At 38.0% G+C, this 25,265-nt stretch overlaps 1 protein-coding gene across 5 annotated transcripts in view; it reads right to left on the reverse strand.

Annotated features, from left to right (window-relative positions):
- Positions 1 to 25,265, reverse strand: part of TPK1 (thiamin pyrophosphokinase 1) — a 303,572-nt gene that overhangs the window by 172,970 nt on the left and 105,337 nt on the right. For 3 of the 5 annotated variants that reach the window (XR_010719337.1, XM_066175456.1, XM_066175583.1), the window contains exon 3: positions 11,034 to 11,103. Coding sequence is in view for 3 of the 5 variants with exons in the window: in XM_066175456.1 (XP_066031553.1) it covers positions 11,034 to 11,103 (70 nt within the window). In the remaining 2 variants the exon portion in view is untranslated. Of the gene's footprint in view, positions 1 to 11,033; positions 11,104 to 11,425; positions 11,458 to 25,265 lie in introns of those variants that run through there. The other 2 variants (XM_066175673.1, XM_066175753.1) reach the window with 2 other exon arrangements.

Consider the following 25,265-nt stretch of genomic DNA (forward strand, 5'->3'; position numbering starts at 1 on the left):
CTCTAAAGCCAATAAAAGCTGAATGCATCTCTGCCTTCGCCCACTTCCATAATTTCTTTGTACAGTACACACACATGCCCCTATTTGAGCCAAAAAGAACTAGTGCAGGACAGATGTATTTTTATTCTGAATGCTCCCATGTTCAGACTGTCTGACAACATACAGGTATTTTGGTGGTAAGCTAGAGTTGCCTTCCAGTCCTTTATCTACTGCTCTCTTCTATCATCCCTCCAAAGTTCTCTCTTCTAGTCACATCCTTGAGGTGCTAATCTGTTCCTGAGGTGCTGATATGTACACAAGTGCTTACAAAAGATAAGAAAAATGGAAAATATTTGCAAGTAAAGGCATTGCCCACAGCACACAGAAGATGCTCATGCTGGTATCAGAAACTGTCCTAGTGCCTTAGTGCATATTTCAGTTGAAACACTTCCTACTTCATAGCTGAGTTAATGAGTCAGAGCTGAAGGATGTGCTGATACTGGTCCAGGGCTCTGCAGAAATACCAAAATCAGTTTGCAAATAGCCTCCAGACTTGCTTGTGGGGAATGTCCCACACAGGTAGATAAGCATCAAAACACAACCCCAGTGGACCTTGATGCATTTCCATTTATTTTAAGACACTGTAACCTTGGATCTAATCTACCTGCTGTATGATCAGACATTATTCTACTCATTTATTTGGGATCAGTAGGCAAGATATTTCTGTACAGCTTATACAATTTCCAACAGCCTTTTGACTATCTTTTAACATTAACGCCTGATGTATTTTCAATTGATCTGTTATCAAAAACAGATCTTTCTTCCTTGCTCAAAAATCAGAATTCTCTACATTTCTCTATAAATGACATTCACTACATTTTCAGGTATAGCGACTAAAACTATTTTTTTTAAGTGTGTATGCAAGAGATGGCAATTTCTCTCCTTTTTATCTAATACAACTAACTCAAAGCATTACAAGATTTTTTTTTCCTCCACCGTTTCGCAAAAATGGAGCCCAGGCTGTAACCTAAATAAGGCCAGTAGTATGGTGGTTGGAGAGGAGTGTGCTCATCTGTGAGTACGATTTTTGTATGAGTTGAAGGAGATTGGAGTTTCTCTGAATATAAGTGTATCCAAGAGCAACTTTGGAGGTACCACTGTACACATTATCCACATGTTTGAGCAAGTTATTTCTGGTAGCAGACCAAAACTGATTCTGTGATGGCTCAGAGCTCCAATTTTTTAACAAGGATTAACCCTTTTGTCTTAAATGATGGAATTTGCCGAGCTGACTGGTAACCTTATCTAGTCCAACTTTCAATCAAACAGCAATTAATTGATGCTCAACCCTTCATGTGGATGGCCTAGCAACTGGTTCTGCAGATTTAGCTCTATAGTTTATCCTTGTCAGAGGAGGCACAGGGTATTCATCTCTTGACCCTAAAAAATAAATTTATTAAATATTCTCAGTTATCAACTGTAATAAACGGCCCTGATCATTGTTTTAGAACACAGTTCCTTGTTCTTGACAGCATTTTCTGTGAAAACAACTGTCGTACAAAACTTTTTTAGATTAAAAGAGTCCATTTGTAAAATGAAATCAGTCTTGGAATACAATAAGATTTAAAAACAAATCTTACAAGAATAACTGGGAACAATAGTTTAAAGATGAATGGATTTATATTCTCAAGTTTTACTTCCCCATCATATTCTACAGTACACGAAGACCCCATTTGCAAGCTTTTGGCTTCACTAACACTAAATTTAAACAGATTTGAATAATACAATCATCTGTCCTGAAAATAAAAGTGTCCATTTGAATACAAATTGTTAAAATTCAGAACTTCTGGCTTTCACATATTTATAAAAAGAAAGCAGAGTCTAGTAAAGAAAGAGAATAGGAAAGAAAACCAAGCAATAAACACCCAGTATATGTTTATGCTCCAACAATCACTAATAAGTTTACTGAAAGAACATTTTAGGAACAGCAAAAACTAATCTGAATAATTTATCTATGGGTATTTTTTGTGTTCAGTCCCATTAGGCAGTATACTGTGATTTGAAGTCAGCTGCAAGAGACAATACCTGCTCTTCCCCAGAATTTTCCAGGCTATGAGAAAAAGAAAACCAAAAACCAAAAATCAAAAAAACAAACAAACAAAAAAAAAAAAAAAAAAAAACCACAAACAAAAAAAAAGAAAAAAAAGAAAAAAGAGAATGGATGTTAGAGCACTAGTAGTTCCTACCTAAATGTTTGAAGTGCAGTGGTGCAAATTAGTCAACTTCAAGGTCATTTATTAACACGCATTCATTTTAAGGCATTGATAGCACATGGATTTCTGTGCTCCTAATTGAATACTGCTCTTGGCATCCTTCTCTGGTCTTAAAAGGGCTTCTTTCAAATCTAAGATCATTCTTGCCATGTTCAATATAAAACCTGTACTTTAAATTCTAAATGACAAGTACTATTGCAGTAAAGACCCAACTTGGATTGAGGCTTGCAAGAACTTTCTAGTTTTGTTTCAAGAATACGAAAACTCCCAGTTCCCAGACTGCCCCAAACATCTGTAGAAAGCATTGCTCCATAAAAACAAGCATTGTTGGTGTAATCCTTAATTTCTATTGATAGTAAGAGATGCAATGGAAACAAAGGCATACATTTCACCCTAACACTACACACAAATCCAGCTTCTCCTAGATCCTGAGAAGTACTCCTTAGGCACAACAGACCAAACCACAATAAAGTGCTGAGTACTCTTTAGCCAGCTCAGAAGCCTTTTTGAAGCTGCTTGTTCCAGATGTGACTCAATTCATGGATATTTTATCACTGCAAAGTCCTTACCTCTAGCATTGGGGCAGCCATAAATGATTTTTACCATGTCATAAAGCCAGAAATCACCCAGATGGCAATGACATTCCTCTACTTACAGTACACTAGGGGCAGAGATACAGCTATTTGAAGAATAAGATAAAGCAGTACAAACCCTCAGATTGAAAGACCTGGGATTAATTGAAAGTGTCCCTTTATTCTCCTTTTCTTAGCCCCTGTTTTTTTTTCCCTAGAACTAGTGTTCTGGACAAATCGTGACCCTTTGATTTCCTGGTTGGCAATTTAAACTTGGTATATAGTGCTCTTACTGGGACAGAGCAGTTTTATGGGCAAAGCATCTCGCAGCCAGGAGACCTTGTTTCTAAAGATGAACTGTTCAGCTGTTTTGTATTTGCTCATCATTCCATCTCCTCAGACTTTCGTCTTGGTCCTTCTTATCTACTCCTAAGCAAGATTAGAATCATTCCAAAAAGGCAGAGATTCACACTTAATGTTTGTTGATGTGACTGAAACAGGGTCCTAATGCCACCTTTGAATATCTTGAGGTATGCAAAAAAAGAAAGAAAATCAGTGGATTTATGTCAGAACATGAAGATCCCTGGAGCGCGCATGGACATCAAATCTTCTTCCACCCAGGAGCTACTATTCATTATTAAATACTGACCTCATGAGGAGTGATACCTGGCCCCCTTTGATAGGCTCATCTTTTAACAAGGAAATATCAGAAACTCTGATGAGATCATGTCAACAATGAGGGCATTTTATTTATTCTTAAGAACTATTTTCCAGCATTTTAAAGGTGACTGAGAATGTGAGATGATTTTGTGACTCACTGCATGACTTTGAGCAAATTAATAAAGGAACAAAGTAGAAGTCTTGGTTCCCAGTTCTCCATTTTAACCTGTAAACAATGCCCTCAGTCTTGCTCTACACAAAACCTGATACATCTACATCTTGTGACTCATATCCAGAGGTTCTGCTGAGGACTGGTTTTTCTTTTCTACTCTTCTCCTGTAAAGAAAGCGTGGTCCTGTAGAAAGGCAGTAATTTGCTTCTATTGTCTCCTGACTTAAAAAAAACAAGGCACTCCTTGTACACCCCTGTACACCCATGTACCTCAGGGGTGAAAAGCCAGCCATTTCACAGCTTCTGTAAGGGCATGATGTGACCAAGCCTTCTTTCTATTAGAGATCTAAATTTCAGGGGTCACAGCAACAGGCAGCGCTGTCACCTCCCATCATTTTTAGTTATAATCTTACTATGACTCTACAATTACCATCTTGACTAGCAAAAACAATAGAAATTAAACATGAAGAGTAATTTAATCTCACCTAGATACTGTTAATATTTGTAACACCATATATTTTATTATTATCTGCCATTTGATTTTCAGTTTGAGGGCATGATGAAGAAAAAAACAATTTGCTCATTTTCTGTTATGCTTTATGTAGTGAGTACACTTAGAAGCACTCCAAGTAAATGTAGTTGCTGGTGTCTCTCTCAAAATAAATCTCCACTTTTTGTGATATGTAAAAAGTACTTCTGCCCCTCCTAAAGTTCTCAAGTGAATCTGAACTAATGGTTGTGTAAATCCCAGATTTTTCCTTTATAGCATATGATGACTAAGCGAATAGGAATAACTCCTTTACTCCAGAAGAATACGTACTCCTGGGTCTGGCTTATACAGCTGTTTAATATGAAGATGAACCAAACAGTAAAAAAATTAGACCAATGATTTCCAACTCTCATAATTTCTGTAAGCATTTGATTGAGAGACCAAATAAGTTGGATATGCCTAGTGATGTTATTGCTCTAATACTTTCAGGAAACCCCTTCCAATACAGAAAACTAATTTTGGTTTAAATTGAGGACTGAAACTATGCATATTTTATGATATTCATGTCTTGCTACCTCAACTCTTCACTGTTTCTGAAACAAATCTTGACTTAACAGTGCACAGCTACTGGAATATAAATGTATTTGAAAATGCAATTGAGTGAAAGTAATTAAATTGAAGATATAAATGAAAAAAAGCAAAAAATTACATGGTCATGAGGTACCTTGAGAATTTCTCATCTGCACTACCTGAAGCAAACACATTATGTAACTTCAAATGAATTCACCTTTCCAAACACTGAGAGATAAAGTTCTTTGTTTTCTTTAAATTTTTTGGTGCCTGGCTGTTTCCTAAAAGTCTAAAAATGGATCCCAAGTCAGGCATTCCCTAAAGGAGGAAACTGTGGATAGGGAGGGTTTCTTGAACACTCCTGCAGAATTTATTAGGATAAACACAAGATTCTAATTTTGATCTTTAAACACTGCTGTAGTTTTTAGGTCAGGAAAAGATGTCTGATGTAAAGATCTCCTTTAAGCCATTTGACAAATAAAGCCCTGCCTGAGTTTTCAAATTTCTTGGCTTTAGGACTGTATTCGCTTAAATCAAAGAACTCTTCACCACTAACAACAAAGGTGCTGGCTTTGACCTCACAGTTTCAGAGGCTATATTTTTTTTAAACATTACTAAAACATATTCTCATATCAACCTGAATAAAGCAAAAACTTCATGAATACAACTGTCTCACATCCTCTTTGAATCATACAATGAATAGATTTTAAAGACAAGAAATGATCATTGTACTGTTAGTGTATAACTCTATACTCAGATAATCTCATTCAGTGTTTTCTGCATCAGTGCCCTAAATTTTTGCCTGAATATAACATGTCTTAAAAACAATACTCAGTTTAATCCGAAGAGTTCAAGCAAAGAATTCCTCTCAACTGTACATTAAGTTATGTCAATGGCTAATTACCTTCATAAATACCCTATTTCTAATCCAATGTGGAACACAGCAAACTATGTATGAATTTCTCAGTCTAATAATCTTATTAGGGACCCACTTTTCCATGAGTAGAAGGTTATTCAGGAAAAAAGACACACGATCTCATTTTACAGATGGGTTTTGCTAGCTGTTGTCCAGATGTTCCTCTTTTGACTGTCTTGACAATAGAGGCACTGATTCTCAGATCACTCAAATTCATTGTAAGTTATAAATAGCCAACTGAGGTAGCCAAGGCACTACTAACCCACACATGAAACCTTCAAAATATACAGATACTATGATTCATCTTTCCACTTTTCACACAGGCAAATATATGGATATGGTGACTACCTTTCCTCATGGAAGTTACATTAGCTTAGTTTTCCTATTTAAAGGTCAAACTTTTGTTCAGCTTTCAAACTTTGATGAAAAATAAAAACCTGGAAAATGCACACAGCTTGGGAGAAAAACACAGAGATCTGGGTGCAGTTGCAGAGCTACAGTCTTGTTCGGATCCCAGAAACATGACTGAATGTTGCGATGAGGAGATGCAGGCTTTTTAGGAAGAACAGAATGGGAAGGCAGGGAAGAAGAGTTGCCCTTGCTGGGCAAGAGAAGCTGGACTGCACAGAGCTCTGCCTGGGGATGGATGAAGTTAGGCAAGCTAAAGCTGAAGTGGAATTGCATCTTGACGGGGTTTTCAAAGATATAAGTTGATTATTAAAAAATATTTTTCAGGTCTGTTTTTGAAATTTAGCAGCTGCACCAACTGGAATTGTCTATAAAATTTCTTCCTAGTTTTTAAAAACTCCTGTAGAACTTCTTTATGCTGCCTGCATTTAGAGATGTTCAGAGTTGTATAGTAGCAGCTCCATTTTCATGCATTACCTGAGTTCACATTATTTATGTTTAATACGTAGAAAATGCTACCATTTTCCAGTTTTACTGCAACTCCTGTATTTCATACAGTTCACAGGGAGAAACTGAAAGGGTAGTGAAAGTGATGTTCTCTGTGACTGTAGGCAAGCCAACTAGTGTCATACAGTAAGTCTGAAATACTAACCATAACTCTAGAAACACAATATTTTTCATGATTGGTTTATCCTTCCTTTTGTAGAGCTCACTGCTCCCCTCTTTAATCTGATGCTCTTAACACTGCAAAACCTGAGTACACAATGGATTTGACATCTCTCTGGAAAACAGCATCCAAGACACAAGCACTAATGATTAGTTTTAAAGGCTCCAATGCAATGATAGTTTTCAATGCATCTTCACCCTTGTATACCCCAAAGCCAGTGACATCCAGGTTAACCAATGTCTTGAGATTTAATCAGAAAGTGTTGAGAAACAAGTTCTGCAGTGTGATACAGATAAATAGCCTAATGCTGAAGTGGAAAGCAGTGCTTCACAATGATTTAAGAAAATTCAAAATTGGATAGGCAAGGCAGACAGAATGAGGCAGAGCAAAAGGCCCATAAAGCTCAGCGACTCACCTTTAGCTCTGATTAGCAGCAAATGTTTAGCAATCAAGAATGGTTTAGCAGTAATCCTTATTTCTAAGTGGGAACTGGTGTTAACAGTCTCAGGAAAATAACCTTCCTGGACTGTAGAGTCAGAGAGAGAAAAGCACCAGCATTCAGTTCTTTTACACTCCTGCCTTTCCCATGCCCCCTGCACTGATAGCTCCCAAGGACCAGCCTGTTTAAGGAAAAGTTATTCTACCCTTTTGGTTACTCTTCTTAGCCCTCATTCTCTAGAAGGCAATTTGTTTTAACATATTGAAAAAACCCAGCATGGTTTCTCCTTGTTAGCACTTACAGAAATGAAGGTTTTCTTGGACTGGTTTGTTTTCAAACAAAAAATAATTGCAACTCAGATTTTTTGAGAAAATGGGAAAACCCAGCCAAACGTCATAAAAATGATACCACAAACGCAGATAACAACTTATGTATGTTAACCTCACGACAAAGTCTCATGTCAGCCTGTGCAGTGCTGTAAAGAGGAGGGTGAACTTCCTTTGCTTTATGGGTCTAGCACAAAAGCAAGTCAAAATATCAGTGGAGAAAACAGGAAACAGATGGGATGCTCTTGAATCACCCTTTGCTGCTTTTCATCCACCAGCATAGGCAAACATAATGAAAAGCAAGTTAAAGGATTGCTCAGCACTGAGGAAGAACTACAGCAACCATGGTAGCAGCAAAAAGAGGCTTAAGAGGGAATACCTCAATTAAACACAAGCATCCAGAGTCACAACTATTAGAAAGACTATGCATCACCCTCTGCACCCTTTCTTTGATATTGATTTGATACAATCAAATACCTCTATCAAGTGCCTGTACAGCAACACACACAGTATGGGAAACAAACAGGAGGCAGTAGAGATCTGTGTGCAGTCACAGATTTCACTGCGACTATGGAGATGTAGTGGAGAGTGCATAGCTCCCGTGGCTCGAATGTTGTCATGAAGGCCCACACACTATTTAGGAGACATAGACTGGGAAGGTGTGCTAGTGGACTTGCCCTCTATGAGTGAGGCAACACTTCGAATGTATTGAGCTCTGTCTTGGTGAGGATGACGAGTGAGCTGAGGGCTTATGGGTTTGGATAAAAGGACAGACTGGTAAGGGTGATGCTGTTGTGCCTGTTTGCTACAGGTTGCCTAGGCAGGAGGAGGAGATTGCCAAGGCCTTCTACAGGCAGCTCAAAGCAGCATCAAAGTCACAGGCACTGGTACTTATGGGGAATTTTAACTATCCTGACATCTGCTGGAGAAATAACACAGTGAAGCACAAACCATCCAGGAGGTTCCTGGAAAGCCTCGATGACTTCTTCCTGACACAAGAAGTGGATGATCCCACAAGGAATGGTGTCCTGCTTGATCTCATACTAATAAACAGAGAAGGCCTTGTTGGAGACGTGAATGAGGGGCTGTAGTGACCATGAGACTGTGGAGTTCAGTATGGGGAAGGAGGAAGCAGAGCAGTAAGATTGTAACCATGAACTTTAGAAGAGCTAACTTCAGCCCCTTCAGGGATCTTCTTGGAAGAATCCCATGGGAATGAGGCCTGCAGGAAACAGAGGATCAAGAGAGCTGGCTGATATTAGGTGATCCCTTCCTTCAGTTCCAAGAATGTTGCATCCCAGTGAGAAAGAAATCAGGCCAAGGGAAAGAGGCCTGTGGATGATCAAGGAACTCCCATCATTACTTGAGTGTAAGCAGGAAATACAAAGGAAATGGAATCAGTGTCAGGACACACGGAATGAATGCAGAGAGGTTGTCACAGTAAGTATAAATGAGACGAGGATGGTCCAGACCCATCTGGAATTAAAGCTGGCCAAGGCTGTCAAGGACAACAAGAAGGGCTTCTTCAACTCACTGTGGACCCTTCGAACTTTACCCATTCTGTGATTCTGTAATAAGAACTTATCTCCAAAGGAAGGTACCAGTACAACAGCACCATAGTGCAAGCCGGTCTTTTCCCAAAATATTATCACTAATTTGCATTTTAAAGGATTCTTCATAAAGTTTGGTGTCACTGAGAATCAAGCCCAAAATACCAATCAAATTCTTTATTTATATCTCTCGTATATTATAATCTCTCTAAAATTAAAGGACTATTTTTTTTTTAGGTTTGATGCAACACAATTAGATATCAGGGCCTTGAATAAAGTATAGTTTTAAAAGGTTAAGACAACATTAAAAATGATTAGTACGTCAGTAGAGTCTAAGCAGACAGCTCTTTAATAACAATGGACAGGGAATTTAAAGAAAAATACTTCAGAGAAGTAAATGGATATTCTTTCCAGCAGAATGATTTCTTTAAAGACAAAAATCCAAATTATGCACGTCTCCTCTTTTTGTTTCAGAAGAACTGCTTTAAAGGTAAAATATACCTACCCAAAGCAATTAAGATGAGAAGAAGAAAGATAGAGGAAAAGAATACTCCAAGGGCCAAGTATGTAAGACTGAAAGAACTATTATGTCATGTATAATCATCCATTTTCCCCTGAATTATATTTATTTAATACAAACATAAAGGTGTGCAGAACAGATTAATAGGTTACTAGAGAAGGTAAGGCAAAAGCTCTCAAATGTTGTTCTTTGGAGAGCATCATCATTATCAAAGAGAACTGTTTGCTGCAAGTCAGTCTTGAATTCAAACAGACACCTGCTTAAGTTTTCCATGGCTCTGTGAGCAACTACTAGAAAAGGAGAAATCGAACATTATAAAACACATGCTACAATAGTAGTGCTTCCCAGACTCCAGTCTTGGTTTTAGCAGTTGTAGAACTTTAGATAAACTTCTCACAGGTGTCAAAGGAAGAAATTTTTACTTTAAGTTTTACTTTTGGACTACAGACTTCCTCTCTAACTCTTGTCTTTATTCTGAGGGAGAGGAGAAAACTGAGCTTCCTCATGTCTCCATCATATCCTTTCCATGAGATGAAAAGAAAACTATGTGTCAGATTTTGCTGCATGAATAAAACCGTTCATAAACTTTTAAGTTCTACCTGATGCCTTTCTCATTCCTTTGCTCCCAGAGCCAGTTTTTTAATTCACTTTTATGAAACTCCTTATTTATGAATTCTGAAAATCCTGAAAAAACCTGAAAATCCTAAGGACAAGCAAAAAGAATCCTTAATAAACTAAGTTTGCACAGTGTTCCATGATTCCAATACAAACATAAGAAATCACTTGAATGAAGTATTTTGCATCACAACCCCAGCTCAACACTTCTGGTGCAGAAACCTGGGGTGCTTTACAATTTTAAATGCCATTGCAGAAAACTAGAACATATTCTTTCAGTCATATTTCCTCACCTAGTGTATATATTTATGGATAGTTTCTGCACTTGCGTTTGGTCATTTATAATGCCTTGAGGCTAATTGAAAAATAATTCAAAAAGAAGATTTCCTATTTTATTACCTACCTCACTTCACTAAGTAAGTAGAGGAAATCTATTTACTTGGTGAAGTAAGATGGGTAATAGAATAGGAAATTGCATGAAAAATGAAGAGGACATGCTTTGTTTCAGCTCCTGGTGACAGGCATCAGATGTTCCTCTAGGCAACTCTTGCTAGGGGCACAGCAAATTTTTTCAGAGGCATAACTCTGATGGATGCACAAAATAAGACAGACTGAGAGCAGAGCTTTCAAGGGGAAAAAAGACCAGTGGGCTTCAGGGAAAATGGTGTTTCAGGCTACCTGTGTTTTTATAAATTATAGCTGGGAATAAAAATTTAAGATAATGTGGAGAAAATATTATACTACCTGCCACAGTTCATTAAAGCACCATGCACAGAGCAAGCAGCTGCTTAAGTAACTGAACAGATCCTTCTCCTCCACATTTTACTTTCATTGAGAAAAGATGACTTCAGTGACCTCAAGTGTATTGCTCACATACCTTTCCTGGCTCCCTTCTGTAATGTGGTAGAGATGATTGGCACCTCCATCAGCACAAGCTCTCAGGGCAGCTGCAAGTGAAGAAAGAGAACATCAGTGCATTTGCATTATAAATAAAAACCGATGACCAGATGACAGTGCTGTGTAAACTTCATTGTTCATAGTGGCATAGGGAATAAGCTTGAGATATTGTATGGCTTTTAGCTTCCTGTACTTGACTGCTTTCCCTGCTTCTCTAAATAGAAATTTGAACTTTTTTTATCAGACTAGGGCCAATCTTCATCTGACTGTGCCACTGTACTTGCAAATGGCTTATTTCTATCTATCTGAACCTGCTGCCCAGACAGCTTAAACTACAAGACAGGTAAGTATTAAAAACCTGAAATGGCCCACCTTCCATCTACAGATGGATCCTACACCGTGTTACAAGTGAGAACTTGCACTGTAAACACAACTGTCTTCTCACCCAGGCAGAAAGTTCCCTACGGTGGCTCTACAGCTACCTGCATAACAATTGGGAAAGAAAAATAACCAAGAGTTAATCATGACAATACCCTTTTTCTCTTTTTTTCTCCCCCTATGACACAAAACCGGTAACTTTATTACAGTTCCTGTATTGTTCCACAGACTGTTTGAATCTTCTGATATAAAGTAGGTGGTTTAGGTCTTAGCTTTAAGTCTTGGACTATCCTGGTACAAAACCACAATAATTTTCAGCACTTCCACCTAACTCAGGGACCAAAAAGGGCATATGCCACCAATTCTAGCTGATTTAAACAAGCAGAGACATGCCATTCTCTTGTGATTCTTTGTTTATACAGACTTAAGATACAGGAAAGAGAGAAGTCTAACACTATTATTACAAAATCAAACATAAATTGGTATCTTTAATTCATAAGCTTCCCTATAAATCATCATTTAACAAACACACAGCTCTTTCATGAGGTTTTTAAAACCTGATAAGCTATTAAAGATTGAAAATGACCGTCTTGTCTAAGCAGTCATTATCAGTTTTGCTCCAAGATGCACAAGTTAGATAACTATAGCACAAAAGATAAAAGAAGCTGTTGCTTCCACCCTAAGGCAGAGTGTTCCTTCCAGGCAAAGAGAAACTGACTAGTAATCCTGAAAGGGCTGAAAGCCACAGCGCTAGGGGGGAAAAGGAGGAGAGACAAGTAAAAAAAGGTACAAACAATCAGATCAGGCACTTCTTGCAGCTAAGAATCCAATTTTCTGCTGAAGCCGCTTTCCTTTGGTGTTTATTTTTCAGTCAGAACCACTCCTCAGCAATGATACAAACCTGTATCTTTCATTTTGGTGTACATTTGATGGGAAATCCACCTCTTCCCCTACTTAGCCAGCCTATACAAATGGGGACAACAGAGTTCACCTCTATAACTGCCCTCATCTTCAAGTCATTCTTTCTTATGTGGGTCCTGAACTCCCACAGGGAGTTCTTGTAAATGAATATCTACTGTGCAGTACCATGTGGCCTTGGCTGAAGATTTTTTGGGGGAGCAGGAGGGGAAAGAAGGAAGCAGGACAACACAAAAGCTACCAGTTCATCACAGGTAGCTTTGGGTACCTCAGCTTTTTTTTTTTTTTTTTTTTTTTTTCTTCAGGCTGCAGCCATGAGCAGAGCAGGAGAACAAGCACTGTACTCCTCTGTATTGCTTCTAGCACAGCTTCTGCTCCTGCTCTCAACAGTATCCACTGTGGCAAGCACTACTGCCCTCATCCTTCTTGTACAGACCCTGCTCTTTTCTGTCCCCTTACACCACTTCACCCACTCCTCACAGCCTCCACCCAAACACATATTAACGTGCCAAGGTCATGCAGATTTGATCCTGAGAAATCTTATTAGATGAAGTAATTTCTAGATTATTCTAGAAGCTTGCCAGCCACTTACCATGGTGATTCACTGCTTTAGGCAAGTACTTCATCCAGTCTCATGAATACAACCTCACAAGACAAGAACAACACTTTCTGCCCACTGTGTTTGACTGGAAGATTTTAACTTCTCCTTTCACTTGATGTTGTAGCTGACAATGGATTGATATACTTCCTTTCACCTGGACAACTCCCTGTTATCTCAGGGAGTTCAGCTCACACAGAACATAGTAATGGCCCATTGCAAGAAGAGTGTGTAATACTTGTCCTTAAGTCAGCTATTCTGTCCACTGGCTTATTTAGCAGATAGAAGGCATCTAAGCAAGGCCTAGGACCTAAGATACATGACCTGCCTAAAGGATGTTTCCCAGGCACTCTCCCACAGTCACAGCTTTTTCCTTTTGAAAACACTGAGTTTTCCATCTATTCTCCCACATAAAAAAAAAAAAAAGAAAAAAGAAAAAAGAAAAAAGAAAAAAGAAAAAAGAAAAAAGAAAAAAGAAAAAAGAAAAAAGAAAAAAGAAAAAAGAAAAAAGAAAAAAGAAAAAAGAAAAAAGAAAAAAGAAAAAAGAAAAAAGAAAGTAGCTTATAACTTCTAGGGAAAAAAAAAAAAAAGAATGGGATGAGATACATAAAAAGAACTTAAAATCTGTTATCTCAATTATTTTAACACAGCCAGAGCCTGAACTATTGCACATTCTCTCGCTGGACTTACCACAAGTGAAGCCTGACCCAAGATCTCTTCATCTGATAATTTTAAAACCCCATGACCAAAAACCCCAAAGCAAACTAAGCAGCACAAAACAAATCAGTCTTCAAAAAGTCTGGTATATGTACAAGTAAGAGATCCTCCCAAAGACAGGAAGGTGCCTAAGTAACAGATCTATGACACTTGGATGCTTTCACACAGATTTGGTGCTACTATTTGATATCTCAAATCAAAAGAGTTGCCTTATACAGCTGCAATTTAAAGTTGTCCCTCACATATTTATTCTTATTTATAAGAAAAAAAATCAACTTCTGTAGCACTGTAAAGTTACTTAGAGAAACAATTTATGCGGTACTGATCCTTTACCAGCAAGTTAATAACTTACATTGAAATCAAACAAAGCCCTAGTTGCATTAAAGAACTAGCAGGTAATTAACAGATTGGCTGCAGGCCAGTAAATTCTAATATTTTAACAGCTATGAACTAAGCTTTGCCTGACAAAAAGTAATGATGTATGTTAGCTGGAAGAGTTTGTATCATTATTATCTTGAAGTGTTTAAGGAGATAGTCAGCAATTCTAAACTTAACAGTTTGGATGGAAAATTCTCTATAAAATATAATAGGAACTGATTTTATACAATGTCTTTTATATTAGAGACAAAATTGCATTACAAACAACTATTTGGCCCAGGTGCACCATGGCAACTGCGTAAGAAAATCTAACAGTCTCTAGGCACTTTGCAACAGCTCACATGAAACCTCATTAATTATTTCAGCAGAAACTGAAGGACCTGAACAAGATCTGGGCTTTGTTTTGCTTCGCATCCTGAAAACAGAAACACCTTCTTCTGAGACGTTTTCAATTTAAACAGATGAAAAAAAAACATTGAAAGGTGGAAAGTGGCACAGATGGATGAAGTGCTAAGGGTCACAAATGGGTCAAAGACAAGCTATCACCCAGGGTGATCAAAGTGGATGGTGGGGCTTATAAAGTGAAGAATGAATAACTTAAGTGGCCAGTCAGAACACCAAAGGTCTTGCTCTTACCATCTCTTCTGGCCCAAAGGGTACCATCACATTATGGCAGACCCCTGAAATTTGCTAGGTGGGCTGCACATGAAGTACGCTCTTGTTTATGTATGTCAGAAAAAACTAAGTCACAAAGACATTTTCTAAGGGCTAGATTACCCTGCCTCTGTGAATTGAGACATACTAAGAAATGGTTGTCCAAGTAGATCACTGAGCTCTGGTGGGTCAGGAGGACCAACACCTCCAGAAAAAAAGTGATATGCAACTGGGAGCTGTAGCTTTTTCAACCAGCACAACTGGAAGTAGAGGAGGCCTGTGCTTTAGGCCACCCAGCTCAGCTGCAGAGCCCCATGGTACCAATTCATGCTTCTGTTATTAAAAGAGATGATGCTAACAGGACAAGGACACAAGTGCACTGCAGCCCCAGCTCAGCATGTGAATCTGCACTCCTTGGCATCACCACAAATTACAACCTTTCCAATCTGAATATTCTGTGTTAAGCTCCACTCCTCAGAAATAGCTCCGTCTGCCAAATTACCACCTTTTCTATCCGTTAGATTCCTTTCTCGTGTAACTCCAGTGTCATCCAGTGAACTAGGGCATGGAGACATAATCTAAAAATCAGCTGTTTTATTGTGCAGGAGGGGGAACTCAACGCCACTGTCAGTAACTGCTTCCTGAGTTATTGGGAGCAGCATGTGTTCAGTCCAGCAGTGTCTGGAACTACGGCAAGAGTTAATACCCCTCAACTCCACCTATGCCAAGGAAGAGTTATATGAAGAGCATATTATCAAGCCATCCCATCTAAGAGTTTCTCACAGATAGCATGAATGAAGAAACAAAAGCATTTCTGAGCAATACCCTTCCTTTTAAATGGTGCATCTTCTGCTAGTAACCGGTGAAGTATTTCTCTTTAGTGACTGAATGTGAGGCACCAGTTTTAGGGCTAATTATTACTTTTTACAAAAAATATTCTAACACAACAAAAATACTGGAAACATTTTAACTTTATATTTACCCCTGTGGCAAATATAAAAAATTCCTGTCCCTGTGAGGCAGGATATGAGCAGCATATCACAGAAAAAAAAAGGACGACCTTGGCTGTGAGCTAAATAATTCTGATGCTTTTTGCAAAAAAGGAGCAAGTACATGATGGTATTCAATAGCCTTGCAAATTCAGGTGGGTCAAAAGACTCCACAGAACAGACACAATTCTTGCAGACTAAGATGAGTGCATAAAAAGGGAATACATTTATTAATATTATCAATACCTGGGAAAGAAAAGCATAACTTTACTATTCCTATTCTATTATTCCTTCCAATTAGCATTTACAATATATTCTTTTCCAAACAGATCTTGAAATCAGTCCATGTTTTTTGCTTAAATTCAAATTTGTGACAACTGTCCTTAAACTGTGTCATTTCACAACTGTTTTGACCAACACTAAACCCACTAAAAACTGCTTTAGTATAGCCCCTCTGTTCCTTTTCTAATTTTACACAACTTCTTCTAGGTATGCAATCTCTTTCCCTCATTCATTTATTGATTCAGTAGCCTGGTAACCATAATTAACCTCCCAGTAAAATCTATGCATAAGAGAACTCTGCTTAATTAATTACTTGGACTGTTGGTAGTAATACATATGCAAAATAAATGGTAGATATGCAGAGAATTGCTTGGTTGGCTTGATAGATAGGGCCAACACATTTTTGCCCCAGTATTACTAAAAAATAGCAGTTACCAACAACAAAATGCATAATCTGTATTTATGTGATGTCTCATTTTCTCCTTTGTCCTGCAGAAACTGCAAAAATGAATTTAACAAACCCATGGCTTTGCAGATTTGCAGTTGCAGATTGCTAGATGCTAATTGCATCTCAAACTATTCCCTCCCACCCATGTTTTTCCACCTGTGTTATCAGGACTGTTTGCAACTGCTATTCCACATCAATTACAGGGCACTACAGACACCCCTCTTCTGTCAGATGCAGCTCTGTTTAGCAAATCAACTACCAGTCCATAATAGTTTTCTGCCTTGTGGTTGGACACTGGTCTTGCTATAAGGCTTTTGAACTATTTAAAATAGGTCTATCCTTATGTTGCAAATGAGTGGTTTGGCTACTTAGAGAAACATCATCAGAGATATTGGTGAAAGCAGGGTTTAATATGAATTTGTGAAAATACAACTTTATATAATTTGATGACAAGCTTCACTCTACTATTTACTACAAAGATGATAGCATACAAAGGAAGATCAAATTAGAAGCAATCTGAAATTATTTACATGGAATCTGGGAATGCTACAGGGGTAAGGGTGTAAAGGATCCAGATGCAAAGATAAGGGTGCAAAAGGGCTTAGCGGCACTTAGTCATTGAGTAATTAATATTTACAGAGCAATTAGATAGGATTCCCTACAATTATAACAATGAATAATGATGGATTTGAGATGGCAACATTCATACTATAATCAATTCATATGCACACAGATAAAATGATGCATACACCCCCTTGTATTTGTGCAAAGGTATATGTCATAAATTCCCCTTGAGTTCAGTGGAATGCTGACATCAAATCCCTTTGTGTTTGCCAGGAGGCAAGTGCTGCACCTTGAGAAGTGTGGAGATGGGGTGGGGGCATCAGCCCAGGCCTCATTGTTAGTGACAGTTCTTCGAGTATCACAGACTTGAAGGCTTGCGAGCTCTGAGGTGTCACACTCAGAGGGTTGCTATTCTAAAATTGTTGGTGTAGCCAAGAGAGATCCATCAGCTACAAATCTCTTAGACCTAAACCATGACTTCTAAATTATCCCTATCAAAGAACATAGGTACCCAGTATTCCTGAGGCAAATGGATCACCAACACTGGAGCTAGCTGTCTGCTCCCATATGGACCAGACTGGATCTCAGATGCAAAATGACTGTGCTTTTGGTAAGGTAATTATGTGCTTCCTATAAAGCTGTGCTTCCTTAATCACTCTGCTTTGAGCTGTAAACATCACAGAGATCTCAGCCAAGCAGAGGAAAGATTCACTAAACAATTAAATATGAGAAGACAAGGAAGAAACCAATGTGAAAATGAATTAGGAATACTATCTTTTTTTCAGTGCATTGATTCAACATTGAGCTACAGCCACACAGGTAACACTTCTCTTTAAAAAGTTCACACAGAAATTAAACACATGGAAAAGGAAAGCATTTTTCCCCCAGACAAAAACCACTACTGAATTTTCCACCCATCGCTGTTACAGGCTCCCCAAGCAAAGCAGCCCTGTGCTGTGTCACAGAGAAAACTAGGAGGAGAGAGCTCAAACATAAAGTACTGGCTGCCATAATTTCCATTAAAATCTATGTGACCTTTTCATGACAAGGCCATGTGGCTTGATGCCACTGTGGGAAGAATCAGAAAGAAGTTTATTCTTTTTGTTTTCTCCTTTTTTTCTCTCTCTGTTTGAAAAATGACAGCTAAAACTATAATATAACATTTAATCAGTTTTTCTTCTTGCCCTGAGCAAACATCTATTATTACTAGGTAACCATAAGAAAACACTGATTAGGGCACAGACAAAAAAAAAAAAAAAAAAAGCACTGAAGTGCATAATATTAATCCTGACTTTTTTTCCCTGACACCCTACTTTTTTTGAATGGTTTTAAAGAATAACTCGTCAAACCTAAGATCCTTGCAAATCAAACAAGCTGCTGAAACAAAAGCAGGAAGTCCTACCTATTTTCCAGAGTGAGAAGGAATACAAGCTCTCTACAGCCATATATTTGCATTTTATTGAAGTTTGGTTGGATACCAGGAATTCCCCAGAGATTCACAAGACCTTCCTGTAGTGCCACACATTGGCCCCATGGTTGGGTTGGATCCTGGTTTGCAGACCTTGCCTCTGTAACCACTGATTACTGATGAAGGATCAAACATCAAACCCCTACAGAGGCAATGCTACTGATCCTTCACAATACATCCCATCAGGCAGCCTTTCAAACAACACCTGCTTTCATTGCTTTGCAATGTGGGGATGTGCCTCACTAACAAAACTTTACTATAGCCTGTCTACCAGGGTCCTATATCGACAGCAAACACCTACATCAAAATATAACTGAAGATGAAGTTCTTGCAAGAGTATGCAGCTAGCTTTTTCTATTTCCATTACCTGGTTATCAAGTGAAATGGAGAGGCTTCACCATTAATTTTATTTCTGAAGTTTTAAAATCATATTGTTTTCTAATTTGTTGTAACCACCATTGACTTCAAGCTTTAAACGCAACCTTTTATTTCTTCATTTCCTATCTTCCATTGCTGCAGCACTGATTTCTGACAGAAGGAAAACAAACAGCTGCAAACATGATGGAATACCCCAACTGCTTGCAATTTTAATTGCTGGTGAACATTGTTATCAGACAAACTTTAATAACAAGCTGACTCTATTCCTACATGGAAAAAAACTGATTAAAAATAAACACCCTTATTAGCATTATACATCTACATTTGCTGCAAACAGAAAAAAGAAGAAGCTTTTTGTTTTTCATCTGGCATTGCCTCAGCAGTAACAGACTTCATGAAATCACTGCTCCCTACCCCACAATGAGAAGTATGTGGGGCAAGCAGGGAGGCAATACTTGGAAAAGGGTAGTCAGCTGTGCTAAATCAACAAAGAAGAAGAAAGTTGCCTACTGCTGCTAGCAACCAGCAAATCTATGTTCCTCATCACAGCCAGATCAGTGCTACTGTCTCTTCTCCTTCCCCTCAACAAAATGCATTAATAATTCAATCCAACCTGCAAGTGTAAAGCAATGAGCATGATAAGTTCATATTTGTGTCTATAATTAAATATTTGCAGCTAATGCATTTATATTTCAAATTTTGTTTGCCTAAATTGGATTTGCAGTAGCTGGCAACTCATAAAAAAAATTAATCACACACTCATTTAAATTGCACAAAATACATTCTCACGCTACTAAAACACTCACCTTTTCTTAGAGCCCAGAACAGATTTTCACACAACAATTTTATATCACAGTCTAACAAAAACTTTTGTGTGCCAAGGAAATTTCAGGGCTCATAAAAGTCAGAAACCCCAATTTTGTTAAAAGACAACTAGACTATTACAATGCATAAATTTCTGAATGAATCAAGCATGCTTTGACACCTACTTGAAAGCTTATTTAAAATATTCAAGACAATAATCTTGGTCTAAAAGTTGCTTGGAAATAAGTATCTAGAAGAGGGACAAACAAGAAACCAGACACGGAAATATTAGGATGGTAGATACATTTTTCTAATGCAAGTAGAACTGATCTTTATTTTCTAATGTCTTGATAACATAACCTATGTTCATGCTACATAGTCTTCTGTATTAGTATTTTCCCCTACTTTTAAGAGATTTTCAAGCAAATAATTGTAACACCATCCAGAGAAATGGCCAAATCCTCCCCCCACCACTCCTCCCCCCCAAACTGTTATTATTTAACTAATGACAGTTTCACTCTTGTTTCTGACTGATCCCCACATCTTTTCTGTTGTCTTAACTCCCAAATTTGGGCAGTGATGAGCTGCAGTAGAAGTTTCTTTGAAGAAACTGGAAATGTAAAATTACAAGAAGACCTGATCTTACCTACTTCATTTCATATTTGGAATAACTACAAGTACATATGCACCAGCATTTGCACTAATCTAAACCAGAGTGGTTTCATGGAAGCAGTGGATTTGCATTGCTTTTACTCTAGTACTGGCAGTTTAATAGAGTTCCAAGGATGAAAATGAACATGGATTTTACAATGTATTGCTCCTCTTAGGAAAAGAGGAGTTTTAGCTACTTGCATCAAGACTAATCTTGATCTCCAACATCTTCCCACACAAAATAGATCTAAAATTGAAATAATATTCTTGTTAGGCACTTCCTTTTAGCTAAGTTTTCCAACAGTCAAAATAGAAGTTCAACAAACATAGTGATATAAAAGATCAGATTTATGGTATAGTTTTCTTAAAAACTTTTCTTTCACTATTTGTTATTTAATGAAATAGTTGAAAACCCCCAAAGGATGCACAAAATAGGATATTTTCATTCTTAAAATCATATAGAAGTTGTGAATTAGAATTTTCCAAAGAAATAATCAGCACCAATAATAATTTTTTGGAAGTTTTTAGCTATCTTGATGAAATAATATGTTAAATCATCACAAGACACACAAAAAAAATTCATTTGGACCATCAGAATCAGCTTCAAACCAGACTAGAAGCTGCATTTCTGAGTGCTAAATGGGATTTCAGAGAATTTCTGAATTCTCTCACACAGCACAAATGCAAAACCAATGCTGTCATCCTTGAAAAAAATAATCAACGTCTATGTGGAAAGTCTGGTTATGAATGAAGATGGCATAGCAGTAATGTCCCAGCTCATAAAAGTGATGAAGAAACAAGTGCATTGATTTCAAAATCTCTCTTTATTAAGGCTATAAAAGAACTTTTAACACAAAATTTTCAAGTAAAAATATTTGTAGGAGGCAATCTAGAGCTTACTGTACTGAGTGTATATTCTCAAGGGGAATAAACTTCTCTGTGACAACTCTCCCCATAGCAAGGCTGCAAACAGGTAACTAATTTATAGATCTTTGCATTAAGTAGAAATAGCTCTTGTCCTCTATTTCTGCAACAGCCCTATGGCAGCTCCCTAAGGCTTCAGAAAGGGAGATGGGCATAGAGTGAACAGACAAATAGAGGCTCAGAGGGGATTCCAGACCCTGAATTTGGGACTGTTCATTGTTCTAAACTATTCAAAACTTGATTTTAGTAGCAGATTTCTCCATGTCTAGTTTCCAATTACAAAGATAATCAGTACATTGCACATAACTTTTATCAAAATGCTACAGTTACTGCTCCAGGCCTTCAATTTCAATGAGTTACAAAGACAAACAGGCCTAAAAGTCAAAATTAAAGAACTTTTCCCTCTCATTTTGGCTGATATTTTTCCTTTTGAAGAAGAGAGACTGGACTTAAGTATATAGTGAAGTCTACAGTTCAGAAGTGAATTCACGCAAAATAGGTATGAATTGTTTTGTTTAAATTACCTCCTACCTAACTGTATTATATCCCCTTTTAAATTGATGCTAACAAGGAAGCATTTTGCCATCCCCTGAGAAGAAGCCAAACCACTTTATCTTCATTGAACAGAAATATTGGACTCTTCTTTGGGGCCATTTCCCCCTTCTAGTTGAAAGCTGTGCATTCAATAAACAAAACCTTAGATCTAGTGCACCTGAGCTTATTCTGAAAGTCTGCTTTTAGAACAGGTTCCCTGTGAAACAAACAAGCAAAACCCCAAGACACAGACTTGTTCAAATGGTAAAACACTACATGTTGTATCTGCTGCTCTGTTCTCAAAATGGTTCAGTGAAAAAGAACCCTGAGAACTATATAGCAACTGTGAGCACTGCTATAAAAAGTGTTCCATTTCAATGTTGCTACTTAATTGGAAATTATCACCCTGTTAAATTTTTCCAGGAAATATGGCTTATAAAATTGTCCTAAGTATATCTAATATATCCTTATTTAAATCAGCTAAGTGTTGGCCAAAAAGAATATCAATACTCCATTTAATTTACAAGCTCTGTCCATACTAAACACTTCATTATCAGGAACAGAAAATATTAGAAGACAGGATGTTCAAATGTGATTTGAATTACTGTACCAATCTCATGCTACCTTCTCTGCCAGATGTGCTGGAGATTCCAGATTAGTACACAACATTTTCATTTAAAGTAATGTGTTCCTGCACTCAGCCTTGTTCAAATCAATATTGCTAGTGAAGGGCTGGTAAATGATTATTAAAATTTTATTTTTACTTGCTTAATCTGGATTCATCTTTCAGGACCCCACAGTATCATTACCTAGCGGGCTTTGAAGCACAAGAATTATACAGAAGTCAGTCTTTTCACCTGGAACTTACATCCCTGTTTTAAAAGAACTCCTGTTTCTCCAGATATCCAATTTTCTTTCTCTGTGCTCATCCATTCTTCACTGAGGGTCTGATAGCATCCCTATATAGGGGAATTCCCAGGCCCAAGCATTAAATATTGAACAGTAGAGAGTTAAAACCAAACAAATAAACATCCAACCACTCTACATCCAAAAAAACCCCCAAAAAACAAAACCAAACCCCAAACCAAATCCAACTCCACACCAAACACATATTAAAATGCGTAAGAAAGAACTTTCATGTAAAATACTTATTTTCTCACTGCTTTTTACTAGTTTACTTCCAAATGTCTCTGTTGGTCATGCATTAGCTAAGACACTCAAGGTCAAGTTCAGCCAGCCCACTTCAGCACCAGGTGTTTAAGGCAGGATCCTTTCTTGTAAGAGGTTTGAGGACAGAATTGCTCTACCTCATGTGATAATACATGACTTAGCCCCTGTGACAGATGGCTGGCTGTGTGCAGAGCTGAACATCCAGCACTGGGGGACTGTTCTGTCTAGTAAGGAACAGGAACAGCAACGCCCTGATTTCACACATGACACCCACTCTCACACAGACCTGGAAAGACAACTCTGAATCTTTGGTTCACAAGATGCTACACAGGTACCATAAAAGCATCAAACATGGTTTTGCCAGCATAGAAAAAGATTTGCATAATGCCTCACTACCTGCTCGGTACAGTCACCAAAGCTTCTAATGGATTTTGAAAAGGGGGTTTTTGCTTAAAGATGCAATGATTTCTCTGAAAGATTAAAAGGTGACCAAACTGCCACCTTTATAAATTACAATAATGCTAAAAAAAGGAGAACTGGATATTCTGGTTCTTTCATTTATCTTGTTCACAGGTAAAACTGAGTACTATCAAGTCACAGCTTATCAATAGTTCCCTGGCAGAGAAGTCTCAGAAATTTGATTTTACAGCTGGCTTCCCAGTCTCAGAAGCATCTGATGTTCTTTTAGCAAACCATAATCAATAGCTGTGACTAACTGAAGAAGGTTTCATTTATGTCATTAATTCCTCCTGCAGCCAACCCAACACCTAACTTCTACAGTTTAAGAGGCTTACCTGGAGGGGCATGAAATAGTATTTGCTTTAAGCCATAATTTGAGAGGCTCCTGCATGCAGCTGGTCCTCACCCCTCTCCGTTCTGCCCCCACTGCTGCACCTCATCCCCACTGCCTCCTATTCCAGGATCTGCCTTATGAGCCACATAATTAGTTTACTTTACATACAATTTAGCAATTGTGAGAGAAAAGTAAAAAGTGTAAGCAGAAGAGCATGAACCTCCTGGGGTTCAGTAGAAAAAAAATCTGAAAACAAAGCAAAGAAGACAGGTTCTTGTACCATAAGCAAGAATAAAAGGGGTAAGGGTCATGCTATTTCTCTCGACATGCACTAACTTCATGCACTGTCCTGTCACACTACCAAGGAGGAGAGCACCAAGTCAAGCTGTTCCCATGCCAGCAGTTTGTCAAAGCCTGCATCATACCCTGGGCAGGTTCAGAGTGGAGGCAAACAGGCCTTGGAGAGAGTGCCTAGGGAGCTGCAGACACAGCACTGCTCTCACTCTCTCCATTTGAATCGCTCCCATGTCACTGAAGGGAATTGCACACTGCACTATGCCTGGTGCAAAGATGCTGCCTCCTTCCAGAAGCAAAGGGTCACATCAAGTCATCACTGATGCTGCTCTCCCAGCCACCACAAACTGATGGGAAAGCCTTTGCAGGGGGAGGAGACAGTCCCTGGCCCCGAGGGAGGCATTCATCTGGTTTGAGAGTAAAGAATGGGGACATGTAGGAAATCAAATTATACCTCTTTTCTTCCCAGGCATGAGGGGTGCATTTCCTCAAATACAGTGAAAACAACAAGCAATGCTTAAAGAAACATTTACTCCCCAACACAGCTGAATTCACCAGGGCATTCCCAGTCTCTCCCCTTCTAAAGAGGAATGACCACCCATTCAACAGTAAAATGATGCAATATGCATTTGGAAAAAAAAAACAAACCCAAAACCTAAATAAGAGAACCACCAAAACACTGGTCTGTTAAAACATAAGAATACTAAGAAAGAAATGCTTATATAAGAAGAAATATTTAAAACTAACCACACAGAAAAATAAATTTAAAAACCCCCCAGCAACCCACAACAAATCATTAAAGGTAACCTTTAAGTTACTATTGCAGTCTGTAAGAGACATGCTGCAAATTTTAATATTTTTTGGAACATCAGACATTTTGATCTTGCTGAAATTCATTTTTGATAATGCAATAGTAACATCTCAGGAATGATATTAAATTTCTACTTTGTATTAAAGTAGAATTGTATTAACATGGCACAGTGTGTGTATCTCTGCTGGGATTACTTTCATGCTGAAAAAACAATGTTGTTTTTCTATTACTGATATAAGTTATCTATTTTGACACTGGAAAATATATTTCACTAAACTATAAACTAACAAAATCTCCCATCTAAGAGGATATCACTAAAGTTTCCCTCCTGGTGTATTTTCAACTCCTAGCCAGCAGACATTCTGGTAATTTTTTTTGCACAAACTCATTTGATTTGCAGCATACCTGTGAGCCCTTATACTGGAGTTGGCATGTCCAGTTCAATTATTCTTGCTCAAT

This window comes from Chamaea fasciata, unplaced genomic scaffold (genome assembly GCF_029207755.1).
Source record: "Chamaea fasciata isolate MVZ Bird 193981 ecotype frontalis unplaced genomic scaffold, bChaFas1.0.hap1 SCAF_1, whole genome shotgun sequence".
Taxonomy (NCBI): domain Eukaryota; kingdom Metazoa; phylum Chordata; class Aves; order Passeriformes; family Sylviidae; genus Chamaea; species Chamaea fasciata.